This window comes from Rattus norvegicus, chromosome 1, assembly GCF_021556685.1.
Source record: "Rattus norvegicus strain SHRSP/BbbUtx chromosome 1, alternate assembly SHRSP_T2T, whole genome shotgun sequence".
Lineage (NCBI taxonomy): Eukaryota > Metazoa > Chordata > Mammalia > Rodentia > Muridae > Rattus > Rattus norvegicus.
Genome location: NC_141534.1, coordinates 198,891,410 through 198,909,130, shown reverse-complemented (window position 1 = coordinate 198,909,130; position 17,721 = coordinate 198,891,410). Strand labels below are relative to the sequence as shown.

The window sequence follows — 17,721 nt, the reverse complement described above, 5'->3', positions numbered from 1 at the left end:
ATACACTAAAACTAGTAGAAGAGAAAGTGGGGAAGAGCCTTGAACACAGGCACAGAGGAAAATTTCCTGAACAATGGCTTATGCTCTAAGATCAAGAATTGATAAATGTGACCTCATATAATTGCAACACTTCTGCAAGGCAAAGGACACTGTCAATAGGACAAAATGGCAAGCAACAGATTGGGAAAAGGTCTTTGCTAATCCTACATCCAATAGAGAGCTAATATCTAACATATACAAAGAACTCAAGAAGTTAGTCTCCAGAGAATCAAATAATCCTATTAAAAATGGGATACAGAGCTAAACAAAGAATTCTCAACTGAGGAATACCAAATGGCTGAGAAGCACCTAAAGAAATGTTCAACATCTTTAGTCATCAGGGAAATGCAAATCAAAACAACCCTGAGATACCACCTCACACCAGTCAGAATGGCTAAGATCAAAAACTCAGGTGACAGTAGATGCTGGCGAGGATGTGGAGAAAGAGGAACATTCTTCCATTGTTGGTGGGATTGCAAGCTGGTACAACCATTCTGGAAATCAGTCTGGTGGTTCCGCAGAAAATTGGACATAGTACTACCTGAGAATCCAACTATACCATTCCTGGGAATACACCCAAAAGATGTTCCAACATATAACAAGGATACATGCTCTACTATGTTCATAGCAGCCTTATTTATAATAATCAGAAGCTGGAAAGAACCCAGATGCTCTTCAACAGAGGAATGGATACAGAAAATGTGGTGCATTTGTACAATGGAGTACTACTCAGCTATTAAAAACAATGACTACATGAAATTCTTAGGCAAATGGATTGAACTAGAAAATATCCTGAGTGAGGAACCCAGACACAAAAGAACACACATGGTATGCACTCACTGATCAGTGAATATTAGCCCCACACCTTGGAATGCCTATGAAAAAAAATCACAGATTATATGAAGCTCAAGAAGAAGGAAGACCAAAATGTAGATGCTTCATTCTTTCTTAGAATGGAGATCAAAATAGTCACGGGAGGGAATATAGGGACAAAGAGTTGAGCAGGGACTGAAGAAAAGGTCACCTAGAGACTGCTCCACCTGGGGGATTCATCCCATATGCAGCTACCAAACCCAGTCACTATTGCTGATGCCAAAAAGTGCTTGCTGACAGGAGCCAGATATGGGTGTCCCCTGAGAGGCTCTGCCAGTGCCCTACTGATACAGATGAGAAGGCTTGCAGCTACCCAATGGACTAAACAAAGGAACCCCAATGGAGGAGTTAAAGACTGAAGGAGCTGAAGGGGTTTGCAACAGCATAGTAAGAACAACAGTACCAACCAACCAGATCCCACCAGTGCCCCCAGGGGCTAAACCACCAACCAATGAGTACACATGGAGGGACTCATGACTCCAGCCACATGTGTAGCAGAGGATGGCATTGTCCAGCAAACTGGGAAAGGGAATAACAATTGAAATGTAAATAAGAAATACACAATTTAATAAAGATGGAGAAAAAATAGGAGGAAAAGTCCTTGGTCCTGTGAAGGTTCATTTCCCTAATGTAGGGGAATGCCAGGTGGGAGTGGGTAGGTGGGAGTGGAAGCATCCTCACAGAAGCAGGGGGAGGGGATGGGGTACGGGGGGAAGGGGATAACATTTGAAATATAAATACAGAAACTATCCAAGAGAAATAAAATTTAAAAATAAAAAATATTTTTAAAAAGCACCTAGCTCATAGGTAGGTTTCTTGTGGAAATTAAATAAGTCATTCTAGGTCTTCATCCTTGTGCAGGAGGAATTTTTACCAACTGAACCATCACCCAGCTCCAGAACTTGATTTTTTTTTCAAGAGGAATTTTATGTGGAAACAGACAGAATTCGTGATTACCTGAGGCTGGTTTGGCATATTGTCTCCAGGTGTTTAGTTAATACCATGACACCATCTGTCTAGTGAAACTTGTGTGTTCCAAAAGGGGTTCTGGCCTCTGAACTTGAAACTCAAACAAGACGTGACTCTGAGGTAAAGCTGTCTCCCAGAACTGTCACACACTTCAGTGTTTGTACTTATCATCATCCCAAGTCTGTGACCTTCAACCCAGATGGAGTACCAGGAGGCAGTTGTTTTGCCTCCTCTTTAAAAAGGACATAAATGACCTATTATGGTCACTGCCACTAATGAAGTGACAGAAATGGGACCTAAACCCTCCACTACCTAAGTCCTGACAGAGGGGTGACTAAGTGTGGAGTATACCACACATTCTCCAAATTCAGCTGAGCAAGTGTTAAGGAGTTGGAGTCAAATGAGGTCGATTAGAAGAGCTTCCCATGAAAATGCCTCCTACCTTGAGGCCTTGCCACCAGCTCTTCACCATTTCCTGTAGGGAGAAGGGGTTGAGATGTCAGTGGCTGTTGGAATAAAGAACTAATGGCAATCTGATCGAATTTGTTCCCAAAATATTGAGAGGATGTCTCTTTATGAGATGTCTTGAAACCCTTATGATGGATCTGCCCATGTCTGCCACTATGTTTTCTATATAAAATTCATTTCAACCTCCAGTGTTCAAAAATCTTGAGCTCAGGCCCTGAGTGCTTAAATTGCCCGAGTCTCTTCACATCTGGCGTACCGAAGCAACAGGGTCAATTTCTGATTGCAGCTGTGGAGATCAAGGTGCCAGAGGCAGTGTTGTAGGTGCAGTCTTGATCACAAGATATGCACTGTTGATGGGAGAGGTGGCCCTTACCTTCACAGATGACACTAGCATCTTCTCCAGAACCACAGTTATGTAGGTGCCAGCCAGCATGAGGACACTGCCCTAAAAAACTCTCTGTCCCAGTGCAGTCCATCTCATCCAGCAGAAACTCCCCTGGACCATCACCAAATCGTGCCTGGACTGGGGCTTCAAGAGCATCCCCACAGTTGAGCTGTCGGCACACCACGTCGGCTTCACGTAGGTCCCACTGGTCATCGCAAACCCTGCCCCACTGGCCATGGTAGTAAACTTCTACGCGCCCGGAGCATCGTCCTGACCCATTCGTGAGCTGCAACTGTGGCCAGTCTTAAAGGTACAAAAGTATTGCTGGATAGGAGCTACTCTACTTGGCTCTCCTAGGATCTAGCCTAAATACAGCATTCATACATCTGAGTAGATAGGATAGCACAGGGGTTCCTGTCATTAGCAGGATAGACCTGATCTTTCTTGTCACAGAGGTCAGAGTCTAGCAGCAAAGATGAATTCTGCCTCATCCTGGGTGAGTGAGGATTGACAGGAAGAGCTTTTTTACATTCAATCCTTAAGGCAGGTCTCACTGGCCATACCTGCATTGCTCTAAAGTGAGTCATTTTAACGTAGAGTTAAATGGAGTTCTGCGAGCATGCCAAGTGCCCAAGGAACAAAGGCGACTATTGGTAATGAGTTGAGAGTGGGTAATGGGTGGTAGAGACAAGGATGTCTCTTCTAAACGACAAAGGACTCAAGAGAGGAGTAGGAAGGAGTTATTTGGACCAAGAACACATGGAAAGAGGGTAGAACTTCCTTCAACTCAGTAAGCCAATCAATACAAAGTGGGGTGAAAAAGGCAGGGATTCTCTGGTGAAGTCATTCTGTCCAGTAAGATTCACCCACTAGTTAGAAATATGATACCCACCAAATCACATCACACAAGGAGCTAGGAAACCTTAACTCACCACCAGGAAATGGTGTTAAGAGGTCAGCATCTAAGAGCAAGGTAAATAAAGAGAAGTCATTTCCACGCAAAGAGCCCACCCAAGTGTACTATATGTGTGGCATCCCACAGAGTGGACATTAGCTGACAGCATGGCTGTGTGAAGGCGAAGAGAGTGTGTTGAGTAGGATCTGGTCGGGGAAAAGTGAAAATTGACAAGTTCAGGCTTCTCAGAGTCAGACAAGTCAAATTATGTGCACAAATACACTGCCTTCCAGAAGGCAGCAGAGTCGGAAGCTTCTAAAAGACCACTCCTGTGGGGTCCCCAAGGAGCACATCAAGAGACTCAGTTGTTAAGCATGCTGTCCTGGGACTCCTCTCTCTGCCCTTTTGTCTCAAGTTAAAACTCTCCTTAGTCAATATAATTCATTTGCATCTGTGATTTATAATCTGCCAACCCAGATGCATTTCTCCTCTAAAATTCTCTGAAATATGTTTGGGCAACAGAACAAAGCAGTTTGGGATGACATAGTACCTACATGGTTAAAGCCAAGGAATTCACCTTTTCATTTTCTTCCTTTTGCCAGGTATTTCTGATGAAATCCATTGTTCATCTTCTGCCCTCCCCAGCCTCCCACATGGGTCATGGTAGTGAAAGCAATCAAATGACTGGGGGAGCTTGTGGGTGCCCTATTAAAGATGTGCCAAGGTCTTTGCTCTTACCAAAATCTCTTGAAGTTTCATTTTCTATGAGAATGTTTTCAGATTCTATGAGGAAGAGAAGGTATAATGCAAGGTGAGTCTATGGGAGAGGGAAAAATCTGCAATGTCTTGCCTTGCTGTTGCCCAGGTACTATGTGTCCAGTGGGATGCTCAGCTTAGAATTGATTACACGGGGCTAGTTCAGAAAGGCCCAGGCTATCTGGGAAGGATAGCTCATCTGTCTTTGTTCACATGTTAGTGTGAATTGTGCTCATGTCTTTCAATGAGGGTTGGTTTGCCAAGCTTCTCAGCTTGAGATTGGAGCTGGAATGGCCATGGGCCAACCACGTACAGTTTCTTAAGGGGTTTATGCTAGTGGGTGCTGGCTATTTCAAGTACGGTTTCATACTTTAGTATGAACTTTGGTATCTTTTAGATTTGTAGAAAGAATGAGATTTCAGAGTGTCTGCTTAGGGCAGGCAGCCCTTGGCTGTGCCATTTGGGAAGTAAGGCTACTGATGAGCTAACTGGCATTTGTTCTCTCACTGACAAGTCAACCGCTCATTTTCCCAGTTAGCATCCTTTGTCTGTCTGTATCAGGAGATGTGGGCACTTACAGAGTTGGAAGGGGAGAAGTGGGTTCTGATGGTGAAGTCTTTTGAGAAACCAGAACAACTCAGCTGGGGTTCTCCCTGTACTTGGGGATCTTGTCAGGTTGCAGAGTATGGTGTGTGTGTGTGTGTGTGTGTGTGTGTGTGTGTGTGTGTGTTTTGGGGAGGCCAAGCAGATGGCATGAATGAGACACCTAGCAGAGCAACACAGACAACTGTGAATGCTTACAGATTTTCCTAAGGCTCATGGCATCTTCTCCAAACTGTGGTCAGATTTGGTGATGACATGGGGCTTTAGGTATGGATGCCTCAGGTCCACATATATGCTGGCTGACCTTGGTCAAGAAGGTATTCATCTTGACCTTGATTTGTCCTTTAATTTTGGTTTCTTAATTTTTTAAAACAAGAAAAATAAAACAAACCCTCCTAGTGGTAAGGATGGAGTAGGAAGTGGAGAATTGCAGAGTCACGTGAGCAGATGGGATGTAGGCTTTGAGGCCGTCTCTCAGGCAAAACCAGTCAGAGACTTGTTACCCTGGGCCTTAGAATGCAAGGCATGCTATGATTCAAATTCTAATTCAGCAAATCCATCAACATAGCATATTTACAAAAAATTACAGGGCAAACTTAATCAAGTTTAATCAATAGGAAAGACAATCAGATAAAACTGTGGGGAAGCGCTGGGCCCAGGCTCACACTTGGATAAGGAGTTGTAGACAATTTCGATCGCTTTGCAAGTAACTATTAATCAACTCTGACTGCATTATTAATTTATAATACTTACTGAAGTCTTGTCTCCACCTTCATATGCTTGATTCTAAACCTTCTGCACTATTGCTACCTTGTGTTAGAACATTCTTTGAAAGAGAGAGCCAGGGCTGGAGAGATGGCTCAGCGGTTAAGAGCACCCGACTGCTCTTCCAGAGGTCATGAGTTCAATTCCCAGCAACCACATGGTGGCTCACAACCATCTGTAAAGAGATCCGATGCCCTCTTCTGGTGTATCTGAAGACAGCAACAGTGTACTTATATATAATAAATGAATAAATCTTTAAAAAAAAAAAAAGAAAGAGAGAGCCATCCTGTGCATTGTGGGAGGCTTAACTATATCCCTGGATGCTACCACACACTCCAGGGGCATTCTCCAGTGTGACAAACAAAATTTCCAAATGCTTCCTAAGGCACAAAATCACCTCCAGCCGAGAACAGCCACAGAAAGATGCACTTGAGAAGGGCTTTAAAGTCCACCAAAGCAAGGTTTATGCTTATGCTAATTTGCTAACTAGATTGTTCTCAGTACCCCTCCCCACCCCAAAGGTATCTGGTCCAAGTATGAGCAGCCTCAGAGAGCAGCATAGACCTCCTTCTACCCACCCAGGCTGCCCAATGTGAATTCTTCCCCCCATAGTAGCTCCCAGGGCTCACAGGAAGTGCTTTCAAAAGCATGTAGCAGTAGCATGGTTCAACCTTAAAGCAAGCCTCGGAATAAGAATAATCAGATAAACTAAGGCTATCTTCCTCCCGAAGGCTAGAGAGAAGCCTTGGGAATGGCAGTTTCACAGACCAGGACTTCTCTAAACTCCCTTCAGGGGGAAGACCCTGATCAGGGTAGGGCTCATGACCTCTACAATCACCAAGGATGGCATGCCGCTTCTCTAAGGAGCAGAAGGCCATCGGTCCATCCTACGGGGCCAGAAACATGTTCACTGCTAAATGGACCAAGCCTTCCACAGAAAATGCTTGTTAAGGGAGTGTTTAACCCCTGGCCAGTTGATGGAGCCCAAACTCCTGCTTCCAGGAAGGTTGAATCTTGTGAAATATGAGCAGAGGAGAACTGGGAAGGGGTCTCCGGCTCATCAGATAGCGGCTGGTGAGCAAGGATAGGGCCTTTCTTCTCGCTTTTACCCAACTGCGTCTTGCTCTATCATGCACAGTTGGTTCTGTGGGGGCAGATCTACTCTGTCTCCAAGAGCTTTATTTCCCCAAAAGCAGAATTTTGGAGATCATGTTATTGGCAGCCTGGCTCTCAGGACATAAGGCAGGGGAGTGGGTTGCAATGATTACCGTCACAATGATCACTCCCATTTAATTAGAGAAAAGTTAAAAGATATGCAAGGCCCCAGCAAGCACAGAGATGAGTGTGGGAAGAGGACCAGTAGAAGGTTACCCAGGGGTGCCTTCCTGTAATCCCTCAGGGACCACAATTTGAAGATCTCCTTTGGCGCTCTGGTGTCTCTCTCACACTGGGACCCACAAAAAGCCCATAACCCTGAAGTGGGTCTGAATGTTTTCATTTCTAGTCTGTCCTCTTACTCATGTTACGGTTGGCCTCCTAAGTGGATCCAGTTGGACTGGAGTAGAATTAGGGGCCCACATCCAGCTGCTTCCCAAACCCCATGAGGGAGAGGCTCCACACAAGCGTCGTTCTGAAGGTGCCCAGGACCATGAGCAGACAGGGCTTTTGATCCCACACAACAGTGTGTTACAAAAGCTTTCTTTGGGTCAGGGAAAGGGGATAATGATTGGATAATGTAAAAAATCAACTTTTGGGGAAAATGGAAAATAATTTACCGGAGCAGATGACACCAATGTCTTCCTCATGCCCACAGTTGTGGACGAACCAGCCAGCATGGGAGCACTGCCCCAGGGAGAACTCCGTCCCAGAACACTGCACGTCATCCAGAAGAATGGAGCCAGAGCCCTGGCCAAAGTAGGCCTCTCCCAGGGTGGACACGGCTTCCCCGCAGCCCAGCTGCTGGCACACGACCTGTGCTTCCTTCTCGTCCCACAGATCGTCGCACACTGTGCCCCACACACCTTCAAAATACACCTCCACTCGGCCAGAACACCTGCTAGAACCTTCCACAAGCTGCACAGGAAGCCAGTCTTTGGAAGAAAGGTTCCCCACCCCCACCTGAGTGTTGGTGAACAGAGTCACTTCCCCACCATCTTCCCAGAAGTCCCACCTGTGTTCCCAGCACTTGGTCGAACCCTTTACAGTGGTTCTCCATCCTCCTAACGCTGTGACCCTTTAATACAGTTCCTTGTTTTGTGGTGACCCCAAATCATAAACTCATTTCGTTGCTACCTCACAACTGTTATTTTTCTACTGGAATAAATTGTAATGCAGATATTTGATATGCAGGATATATGATATATGACCCCTGTGGAGATCATGACCCACCAGTTGAGAAGTGCTACTTTATGTGGACATCTTTCTAAGGCTCCCAGATACCATATAGGATACTACTGTCCCATTATACCAGGGAGGAAGGGTGAAGGCAGCAGCAGCTTCCTGCTGTCAGGGAATTAGCTAATGAGGACCAGAAAGGGACCCCATAGGTCTGGCTAAAGTCTTCATTTGGGATAGAACTAGCCTTAAACAAGTTTAGATCCTTCTGCGATGGGAAAGCCACAGGGCTTTGTTTTGTTCTTTTCATTCTGTGTCCCAACTGCAGCAAGGACATTATCTAAGAAGACAGAAACCATCTAAACTGGTTGCTTAATATTTCAGCGTAAGGATTTGGGTTCCTGAGTCATTTTCACTGTGCCCCATGTTGCTGGGGAAAGGCAACTGCTTGGAGAGTGCATGTGTAGAGTGCATTCTGCACCTGACAGGGCTGCCCTCTGCTGACACCTGGCACTTCCAGTTTGACCTGACAGCACTTTGCTGGGCAGCAGCCTACTGGCTCACCCAGTGTTTTCAGGGGCACACGCTTTGCTAGGACAGTGGATAGAAAACAACCAAAGATGGGGCTAGGCTGGGCCAAACACTAGCTATGCAATCTGTATGTGGGGCCACTTAGATTCTGTTTTCCTCATCTGCAAAATAAAACAGTGCGCACCTTAAAGGGTGATAGTGAGCCAAACACAGGTACAGTGCCTGGCACAGGGGGATACCCGGGAACAACTTTTATTAGCTCCATTTTGTGAACCAAAAGTTAGATGAGGACTGTTACACATTCCCAAAACTGCTGAAGGGAAAGCTGTGACAGGGGAGGGAAAGGGAAGGATGCTTTCTTGGTAGCTCTAGTCTTTCCAGTCATCAGAGAGCAGGGTTTCAAAGTATGGCCTTGGATAGGCCCTGTTCCCATCTCTGAGAAAGCTTGTTAAATATGGAGGTTTCTGGGGTACACCCATGTCTAAGGGTAAAGCCCAAGACTTTGCATGTTCTACAAGTTCTTGAGTGGTTGTCATTTAAGAACACTCTTCATGAATAATGGGTAAGAACCAAGAAGGCAGAGAGAGCTCTGACAGTGTCTCTGTCATGTTAGACACAATGAATACTGGGGTTTGTTTATGTCTGAGGATGAGAGACTCATTCTACTGAGTGTGGACTGTCTATCCCCCAGTGGGAAAGGGGCTTTGGTAGCTTTCTACATCAATGTCTCTTCCCCCTCCTCCCTTTCCTGCAGGCCATGTATATTGTCTGCCTAGGACTTACCTTGTTGAGGTTCCTCAGATATGCCTTGGATGGGGCTTCTCTTAGGCCGTTCCTTCCCCAGCCTTGCTCCGGACCCTCTGATGTCCCTCCTGTAACAAGCTGAGACACACCAGCCATGTCAGAGCCTTGCAGGGACCCTGAACACAGCTAACCCAGGCCTCATGAAAAACTCCTGGGTCTTGCTCCAAACCCACCAATCCCCAGGCATAGCAGAGCAAGGCATAGGAATCTAAATTTGCACTTCCCAAAGTAGGGGTGCCAACGGGAAAGGACCAGGTGCTCTGGAATCCATTTTCCTTAAGCTTCTGCTTCGGAGTATGCTTGGTTTTAAAATTCTCCTTTCTGTCATTTCTGTGTTCATTCCAGTTATTTTGACAATGGGTCGCTTTGTTATGATTCTCTAATTGTCTGTAGTTGATGTTGTATTTTCTTTAAGGAAGTGACAGTTTATACAGAAATTCTACTATGCTCTTGGTTGATTCTATGTTCCTAACATTTCTTGGACTGTCTTTTTAAAACATGTTTTTCTTTCTTTAAAAATCTATTCTTAGAGAATTTTCATTATCCCTTTTCATTTGGGAAGATCTTTGTGGTCATTCTTTTTAATTCTAAATTGTTTTTTAGTTTCTTTCTTTCTTCTGTATGGTGATGTGACTCTATGTAGCCATGACTGGCCTTTTGCAGACAAGACTGACTTAAATTCATAAAAATCTGCCTGCCTCTGCCTCTCAAGCACTGGGATTAAAATTCTGGCCCTGGTTTTTTCCTTTTTAAGGCAGATTTTGGTTAATAAGAAGGTATTTGGCTTCTACTCAGAATAAATATTTCAGAATTGTTTTGTTTTGTTTTAAACTACTTTGTGGCTCTTCCTGGACAAAAGGAATAACTTTTCTCTAACATCATTACTTGCGAGCCAAGACTGTCCCCCACAGCCACTCCCCTGGTGAATCTGTCACTCAGTCCCTATCTCTGTTTTAGCCATTGAAAGGTAACTTCCTGCTCAGTAGATAACCAAGAACGCAGTCCCATGGTGCTGCTGGGTCAGAGTACTTTTCCAATAGACCAGTTAATTGCCAGCTGTCTGTTAGGTGTGCCCGCTGTGCTCTGACATTGGTAATGCCCTGGAACTGTTCAAGTGACCCAGTCACTCTGTTCTCGTCACAGATGAGGAATCAGATGAGGTATCGTACAGCCCACTGAGCAGAGTTAGGCAGCAGGAAGAGACTGCAGAGCTCTCGAAGGCTCCTGGGAGTCCAGAGTTGGGACTGCTGGCCTTTATTCAATGCTCATGGTACGCCCCTGCGAATCTAAGCACTGTCTATTCCCTAGTCTTAGCTGACTTAGGGAGACGCTCTACTATCATCTCCATTTCACAGATTAGAAACTTAGGACACAGAGTTGCTTTCCCATACCCGCAGCTGTCGGGAGGCAACCACAGACCCACCCACTGCTGACAACCCCAGACCCGTGGCTGTCAGGAGGCCCCTGTTTGGTTCTGGAGCACCTGGCCTCCCTAGCACCCTCTTCGTCTTGTCCACGACCCATGGCTTGTCCTGGACTCCTCTTCTTCTCCCAGACCCCACATCCTGCTACATCAGGTCAAGTCTTCTATTTTCCTCTTACCCAGTCTTTCCCACCCCCACTGAGACAGTGTCTTACTATGTATCTTCAGAACAGCCTCTGACTCAATATCCTCCTGCCTCAGCCTCCTGCAGGATAAAACTACAGGTGTACGCCATCATGCCTGGCACCAATTAATTTTCATTAATAATATTAAATCTTTGTGTATGTATTAAGCCTTAACTCTCTTTTGAGACAAGGTCTCACTATGTAGCCCTGGCTGACCTGTCTATGATTTCAAGACTGGTCTTGAAATCACAGTGATCTGCCTCCTAACGGCTGGGATTGAAAGAGTGTGCCACCAAATCCAGATTCAACATTTTGAAAGAGTTATATACTCATCATCTCATTAGAAACCATCTAGTGTGTGCTGATTAGGCCCAGCAAGGGGACCTGGATTGTAGGTGGTCATGGGAAGGAAGAAAGGGAGGGAGGGAAGGACAGAGGAAGAAAGAAAAGAAGAAAAAATCTCTACTGATGTTGTATAAAAACATGGCCATCCAGAGTAAGGAGGAGTGTGTTTACTCGTGTGCATACATGTGTGTGCATGTGTGTATGCATGCATGCATGTGTGTACATATGTGTGTGTTGTCATTCTTTCACTTTCTCTAATTTAATTTCTCTTCCATTCTAATCCATGTCACCTGCCTACTCATCTCCCCTCCCCAAAAAACGACATTAGCATAATTTTGATAACTATACTAGGTCCTGATTATCTACCAGATAAAGATCAAAGTTCTTAGCCTGAATTCAAGACCCCTCTGTAATTAGACCAAAGCTCCTTCCCAGCTCCTGTCTTATTGGTAGATTGGTCTTCTTCTCAGAAGAAGATTGGTCGCCTCATCTTGTCCACCTTTAGTCCTTCTCTTGAACTATTAAAGTTTGCACATCTAAACATGGCCATTCAGACAAAGCCAACTCTAAGTCAGTGGTGTGGTTCTAGATGCAAGTTGGCACACTGATTGAGGTGGTAGAATTTAACCCAAGTGAAACAGGTGCTCTTTGACACACTCCCTGAGACAGGAAAGCTGAACGCCAAGCTCCCGGGGATACTAGCTGTGCAGACATCTTTGGTTTCCTGGGATAATCAGTGACCCAGTGGTCTATGGGACATGGAAGAAATGCCCAGGAAGCTTCCAAACAAAGGAGGCAGCTTCCAATGCAGCTATTCATGCCTGTAAAATGGACCTCACTTTCCCCTTGTTCACTACCAATCCTGGGATCTCAGTTAGGATGTTTGTATGCATGAGAATGGGGAAAGAGGACAACTTTGTCCCTGGTAATATTTAATCATACTCTTTTTTTTTTTCGGAGCTGGGGACCGAACCCAGGGCCTTGCCCTTGCTAGGCAAGTGCTCTACCACTGAGCTAAATCCCCAACCCCTTTAATCATATTCTTTAAATACATTTCCTAGGGCTGTGAAGTGGGATGGACAGTCTGCTTGCTGAAAGTATACAGTGTGATCAGTGGAATGCTGAGTAGAACTGTAAGGTAAGTGGAGGCAGGTTGGAAACCATGTTGAGTGTGAAGCCAGATGTGTTGGAGGAACAGGTTGAACATCAAGGTGGGGGAGGCTAGAGGCAGGGAGGAGGAAACATCCTGAAGCCATGGTGGCAAAGGGTGAGGAGAATGAGGTGTGGGAATGAGTTGTCCAGTGACAGTGATTCGATTGGCCAACTAAGAGGAGAAGACAACAGATACTCAGAGTGCAGCCACAGGACCGAGCCTGTGCTTGGGTGTTCAACACAGGAAAGTCTGGAGACCTGGATGGGTTATATGATTAGAAATGATTGCCACATGTCAGGAAGCAGACTGAACCATTGCGGGGGAGGCAGTTAGAGGAGCCAGTCTGAGACGAGACAGGCCACAGGAAGAACCAATGGCTGAGCTCACAGACACTAACCAGACTGGTGCCATGTGCTCAGGAAATAAAGGTTTTGCATTCTATAAGAAAGCAGACTGAGCAAGTCCTGAGGAGCAAACCAGTGAGTAGCACACCTCCATGATTTCTGCATGGCCTCTTGCCTCCGGGTTCCTGCCCTGTTTGAGTTCATGCCCTGACTTCCTTCAATGGTAAACTGTGATGTGGAACTCTAAGGTGAAATAAACCCTTTCCTCCCCAAGTTTCTTTTGGTCATGGCGTTTCATCACAGCAATAGTGATCCTAACTGTATTGTGAGTATATGCATGTGTCTTGGATAATATAACTGTGAGCATCTGTATCTCAGATTCTTGTTGCATTCATCAGGGCAGTGTGACATTTGCTTAGCATTTAACCGGAGGTCCATGGGACAGCAGGGCCAGCATCCTTCAGCAGCACAGGTGGAAGAAGTGTCAGTTAATCACAACGGGATTTGTAGAGACTGTTTCCCTATTTAAGTAGGACAGTTGTGAAACGAAGCTTCCAGAAAACTAAGGGCACTTGTGTTGACGAGTAGACAAAACTGGCTAGAACTTCATAGCTGAAGAGTCAGAAGATTGAAATTCAAAATCAAAATCATTTTGAGCTATTTTTAATCCCCCTCAACAGCCATTTATCACCAACCTTATGCATTTGACCCAACACCCTTTTTGAATATCAGATGACTCCTGGAAAATAGTCTTAGCAGACTACTAGCTTCCATCCACTCAAAAGCTAGGAATGTTATTAGATATCACCTGAGCCCTATAGCAGAGATTTCCCCCTGTGTCAGAACTGGCCTACACTGTATCTCCAACAGGCTTCTTAGGAGGTCACCAAGTTGCCCTTTGCATCTTTCCTGTGAACTTCCCCAGTAATAGCCAAGGCTCCAGTCGTCTACAAGTCCCACAAATCCTTCCTTTTGGTAAGTGACCTTCAGGGAGCTGCACTACCTCCCTGGGTGGTTGTTCTTGGAAGGTCACACTGGTCCCATTGTCTGTTAGGCTCTTGTGCAATTACCAGGAGCCTGGCAAAGCCTATTGCACCATATCCTGTCACTAATCCTTGGCTCCTGGAAGTTCAAACCCCCCAGCACCCCCTCCTGCTGAAAGCTGTAGAATGACATAAACATTTCAGGGGAGAGGTGTGGCAAGAGCATGGGCAGGGGCAGAAAGGTTGTAAGTGTACCGAGATAAAGGAGGCACCAGAGCTGGGGAAAACAGCCCTATTGATAACTGAGACTTGCCTGAAGTGTCTACCAGATTTGCTGAGCTGTTTAGATATCCTTGTATTTCAGAACAAGGGTGAAAGAAAAAAATATAATCCTCTTAATTTTGGTTCTAGAGGAGCTTGTGGGCAGAGGGACCCAGGGAATGACGTTCTTGCTCATTGATTTTCATTCCTTTTATCCAAGAACTAAGTGAGCCTCAGTGGTGCCGGGAGCTTTGCTGCACCATGGGGCCACAGCACAATGTGTTCTGCTGAACATGAGAACGTGTTCACTCTAGCACTCTGAGCAGGAGGTCAGAGGTCAGGCAGAGAGGAGAGCTGTGACCAGATTATAGAGTTTCAGTAAGATGAGAGGTGGGGTTCAGGGGAAGTTAGGACCAGGACCACAGTTGTCTGGGGAGCCCATTCTACTGTTCCATGATATATAAGGGAGCTTCCAGAATACATTCTTAAGAGAGCCACTCCAAGCCCCACCCTGAAGCTCTAAGAAATTGTTGCACTTGTCCTAGACTGAGATCTTTCTATTTCCCACCCCTGTATCCATGCTAAATCCTTTCTACACTTGATTCCAAACAGGCCTGGTCACACTCCGGGAGCTTTTCCAAAAGCAGCCCCAGCTGTGCCTAGGAGCAGATCTCACCGGGGCACCTCCTGGACTAGGCCAGGAGTCATGATCACCCAGGCTTTGGTTGGCATCCCTAAAGCTGGCACTGTTACTTTGCATGCGATCAACCTCAACATCAGCTTTTGCCACAGTGGAGCTAGAATGATTGGCTAGAGCTCTGAATCCTCACAGAACATTCCAAATGTTCTGATGTGCCAGGGAACTCCTACATTGCGCATAGCATTGGTAGAGCTCATAGGTCCCCAGTGTTTACTTACACAGCTTTCTATCCATGGGGAAAGAAAGACAAGTTCCCTTTTTGTTCTCTTTGGAAAGTTGAATCTATTACTTGGGAATTACTACTGAGGAGCTGGGCAGGTAACTCAGAGGTTAAGAGTACACTCCTGCTGAAGACGGGTGTTCAGCTCCTGGCACATGTGCTGAGCTGCTCACAGCTCCCTGTAATTCTAACTCCTGGGGGAATCTTACTTCTCTTCTAGCTTCTGGGGGACTGCAGGCACCCACACAGAGACACATATATACAATGAAAGAAAAAAGAAAGGGAAGAGCTACTGAAATATTGAAAGGGGGGGGGCTGTCCCAATTTCTTAGGGGAACTTGGAAAATGGAGACGCTATGGCTAAAGGAATCTGAGATTCAATAATTTTACCTCTTCATTTAAGATGTACAATTTGTAGTTCGCAGCATCCATAGGAGCAATCAGACTGACTGAGCACGTCTGTGGCTGAGGGACCCTTCAAAGTCTTTTGCTAACACTTCATTAATCTACTTAATAAGCTCATGTTGAGTTCCTTTGTAAGGGAGGGCACAGCAGCATCAAAACTTGTTTCAAGTTCCAAGGACTAGAAAGTGCTCATAGGTCTTGAAGGCTCCAGAGCGGTGGTTCTTAACCTTCCTCATGCTGCGGCCCTTTAATAGAGTTCCTCAAGTTGTGGTGACCCCAACCATGAAATTATTTTCATTGCTATAATTTTGCTAGTTATGAATCATGATGTAAACATCTGTGGTTTTGATGGCCTTAGGTGATCCTTGAGAAAGAGTTGTTTGACCACCAAAGGGTCAAGGGTCAAGACCCACAGGTTGAGAACCACCCCTAGATTATTGTGTCTCTAACCTGTATTCCCAGGCTCAAGGAGCATAGGACATGTAGATTCAAAAGAAAGCATAAAGCACCCAAGAATCATTACATTGTTCCTGATGCTCCAGTATATCCAGTACTGCTTTTTAAACACTGGGAATATTGCATGAATATATGCATACAATTATCTATAATTAAGTTATTTGTCTTAAATTTATGAATTCATTATGAAATTATGAATATTTTCAAATACTCATTTGTTTACTTTCTCAGCTATACTCAAGTAAGAAAATTAAGCAATAAAAGACTTTAACATTTTCCCCCAAAGCCACTGAACAATGATAAAAATAATCACGATTATGTAAATGTTTCAAATTAGTCTCGAATGAAATTAAGACTTCCCTAAGCAGACCAGGAGAGAATGCACATTAAAACCAAGAATACCTAAGGACTCAATCTGGTTTATAAAGTACAGATTTTTTCAGAGTAGAAATCTTTACAAGTCAAGTCTAGGTAATTTTGGGTCATAGCAAATACTTTAAGTCAGGATGTTTTATTGACATTTTCCAGATCCATTCAACACTAGCAAAGAAATACTAACTATAATCCAATACTCTGGGTGAGTGCTAAACACCAAAACTTGAGCACAGGAACCAGAGAACACATCGCAGTCCCTTGTTGGCTCATCTTGGCCAATAGCCCTTCTTTATTTCCCTCCAGAAGCCTACCAACAGAGCCACAGTCCATGAAAATAATAGATTGACTGATGCTTTGCTCACAGAAAACCAAATCTTTCCTAAAACCTTTGAGTCAAAGCTCATGAACCAGATCAAAGTGATGTGTGGTTGATCTCAGTAGCAGTCAACAGACGTCAGATAATGTGAAACAGAGTAATTGCTCCCTTTGTGTTGACTTAATTTTAAGCTGGTGCATCAGAGGACAAGAGACAAAACAACACTTTCTCTCTCCAACCTGTCACAAGGCATTAGCTGTGTACCTGCTTCAGGTAGAATCGCAGTGTGGAAGAACAGCAGCCAAAGTAGGCGGGCGTGGCAGCTCATGTTGGGAGGGTTTCCAGCTACTGGCTAACCTCAGGTTCCAGCTTTATAGTCTTTGTAGGATCCTAGTGGGAGTGGCCTGGCAACTCGATGCTCTTCTCCAGCTCGAATTGGCAGGCATCTGAAGCAGGGCACAGAAATGCATTTGCCTTGGCATCTTGCATGTTTGTTCTGGGGAGCAAGAGTGATTTGGCCTATTAGATACATTCCATTAGATCAACTGGAAGTTGATGTCGGAGAAGAGACATGGTAAACATTGTGCTGGCACCTGGCCAGGCAGATAGAAGCCTCTAGGCCATCATCGAAGAGAAGCTACCAGGAGCCTAGATCCTACCTAAGGTATCATTTTCCTTGTAGCAAATGGCCAATCCCAATGTAAGAGGCCTCTAGAGTCCTGCTTTTGCCTCAATGCCCACATCCTACCCACCTCTCTCCTCTCGAAATTCCCCATTAGTCTCTAGCTACTTACACTTACCCAATCAACCTTCTAACTCCCGTAGTGCTCATGAAGAGTATGCATTTTACAACATTCAACACATTTTGTCTTGGATATCACTGCTTTCATTCCGGTCTGATTTCCTCCACGGGCCTGTTCTAGTTTGATTCCTATTACTTCAATAAATACCATGGTTCAAAGTAACTAGGGGCAGACAGAGTTTATTTTACCTTAAAGCTTATCGTCTGTTAGTGGGGGAAGTCAGAGCGGGAACTCAAGCAGTGCAGAAACTTGGAGGCAGGAACTGAAGCAAAGGTCATAGAGGAATGATGCATGCTAACTTTGATTTCTTATACAACTCAGGACCACCTT

General features: G+C 45.0%; 1 protein-coding gene and 1 pseudogene across 2 annotated transcripts in view; both read right to left on the bottom strand.

The window, feature by feature from the left end:
• The window catches only part of Dmbt1l1 (deleted in malignant brain tumors 1 like 1), a 134,446-nt gene extending 117,511 nt beyond the window's left edge, over window positions 1-16,935 (bottom strand). The window contains exons 1-3 of one of the 2 annotated variants that reach the window (NM_001447286.1): window positions 16,853-16,935; window positions 9,402-9,500; window positions 2,324-2,356 (exon numbers count right to left, since the gene is read on the bottom strand). In NM_001447286.1, coding sequence (NP_001434215.1) covers window positions 2,324-2,356; window positions 9,402-9,500; window positions 16,853-16,916 — 196 coding nt within the window. In that variant the 5' untranslated portion in view covers window positions 16,917-16,935. The remainder of the gene's footprint in view (window positions 1-2,323; window positions 2,357-9,401; window positions 9,501-16,852) is intronic. The other variant, XM_087593529.1, reaches the window with a different exon arrangement.
• On the bottom strand, window positions 3,597-8,883 carry LOC148007828 (putative DMBT1-like protein; annotated as a pseudogene).
• Window positions 16,936-17,721: the final 786 nt, after the last annotated feature.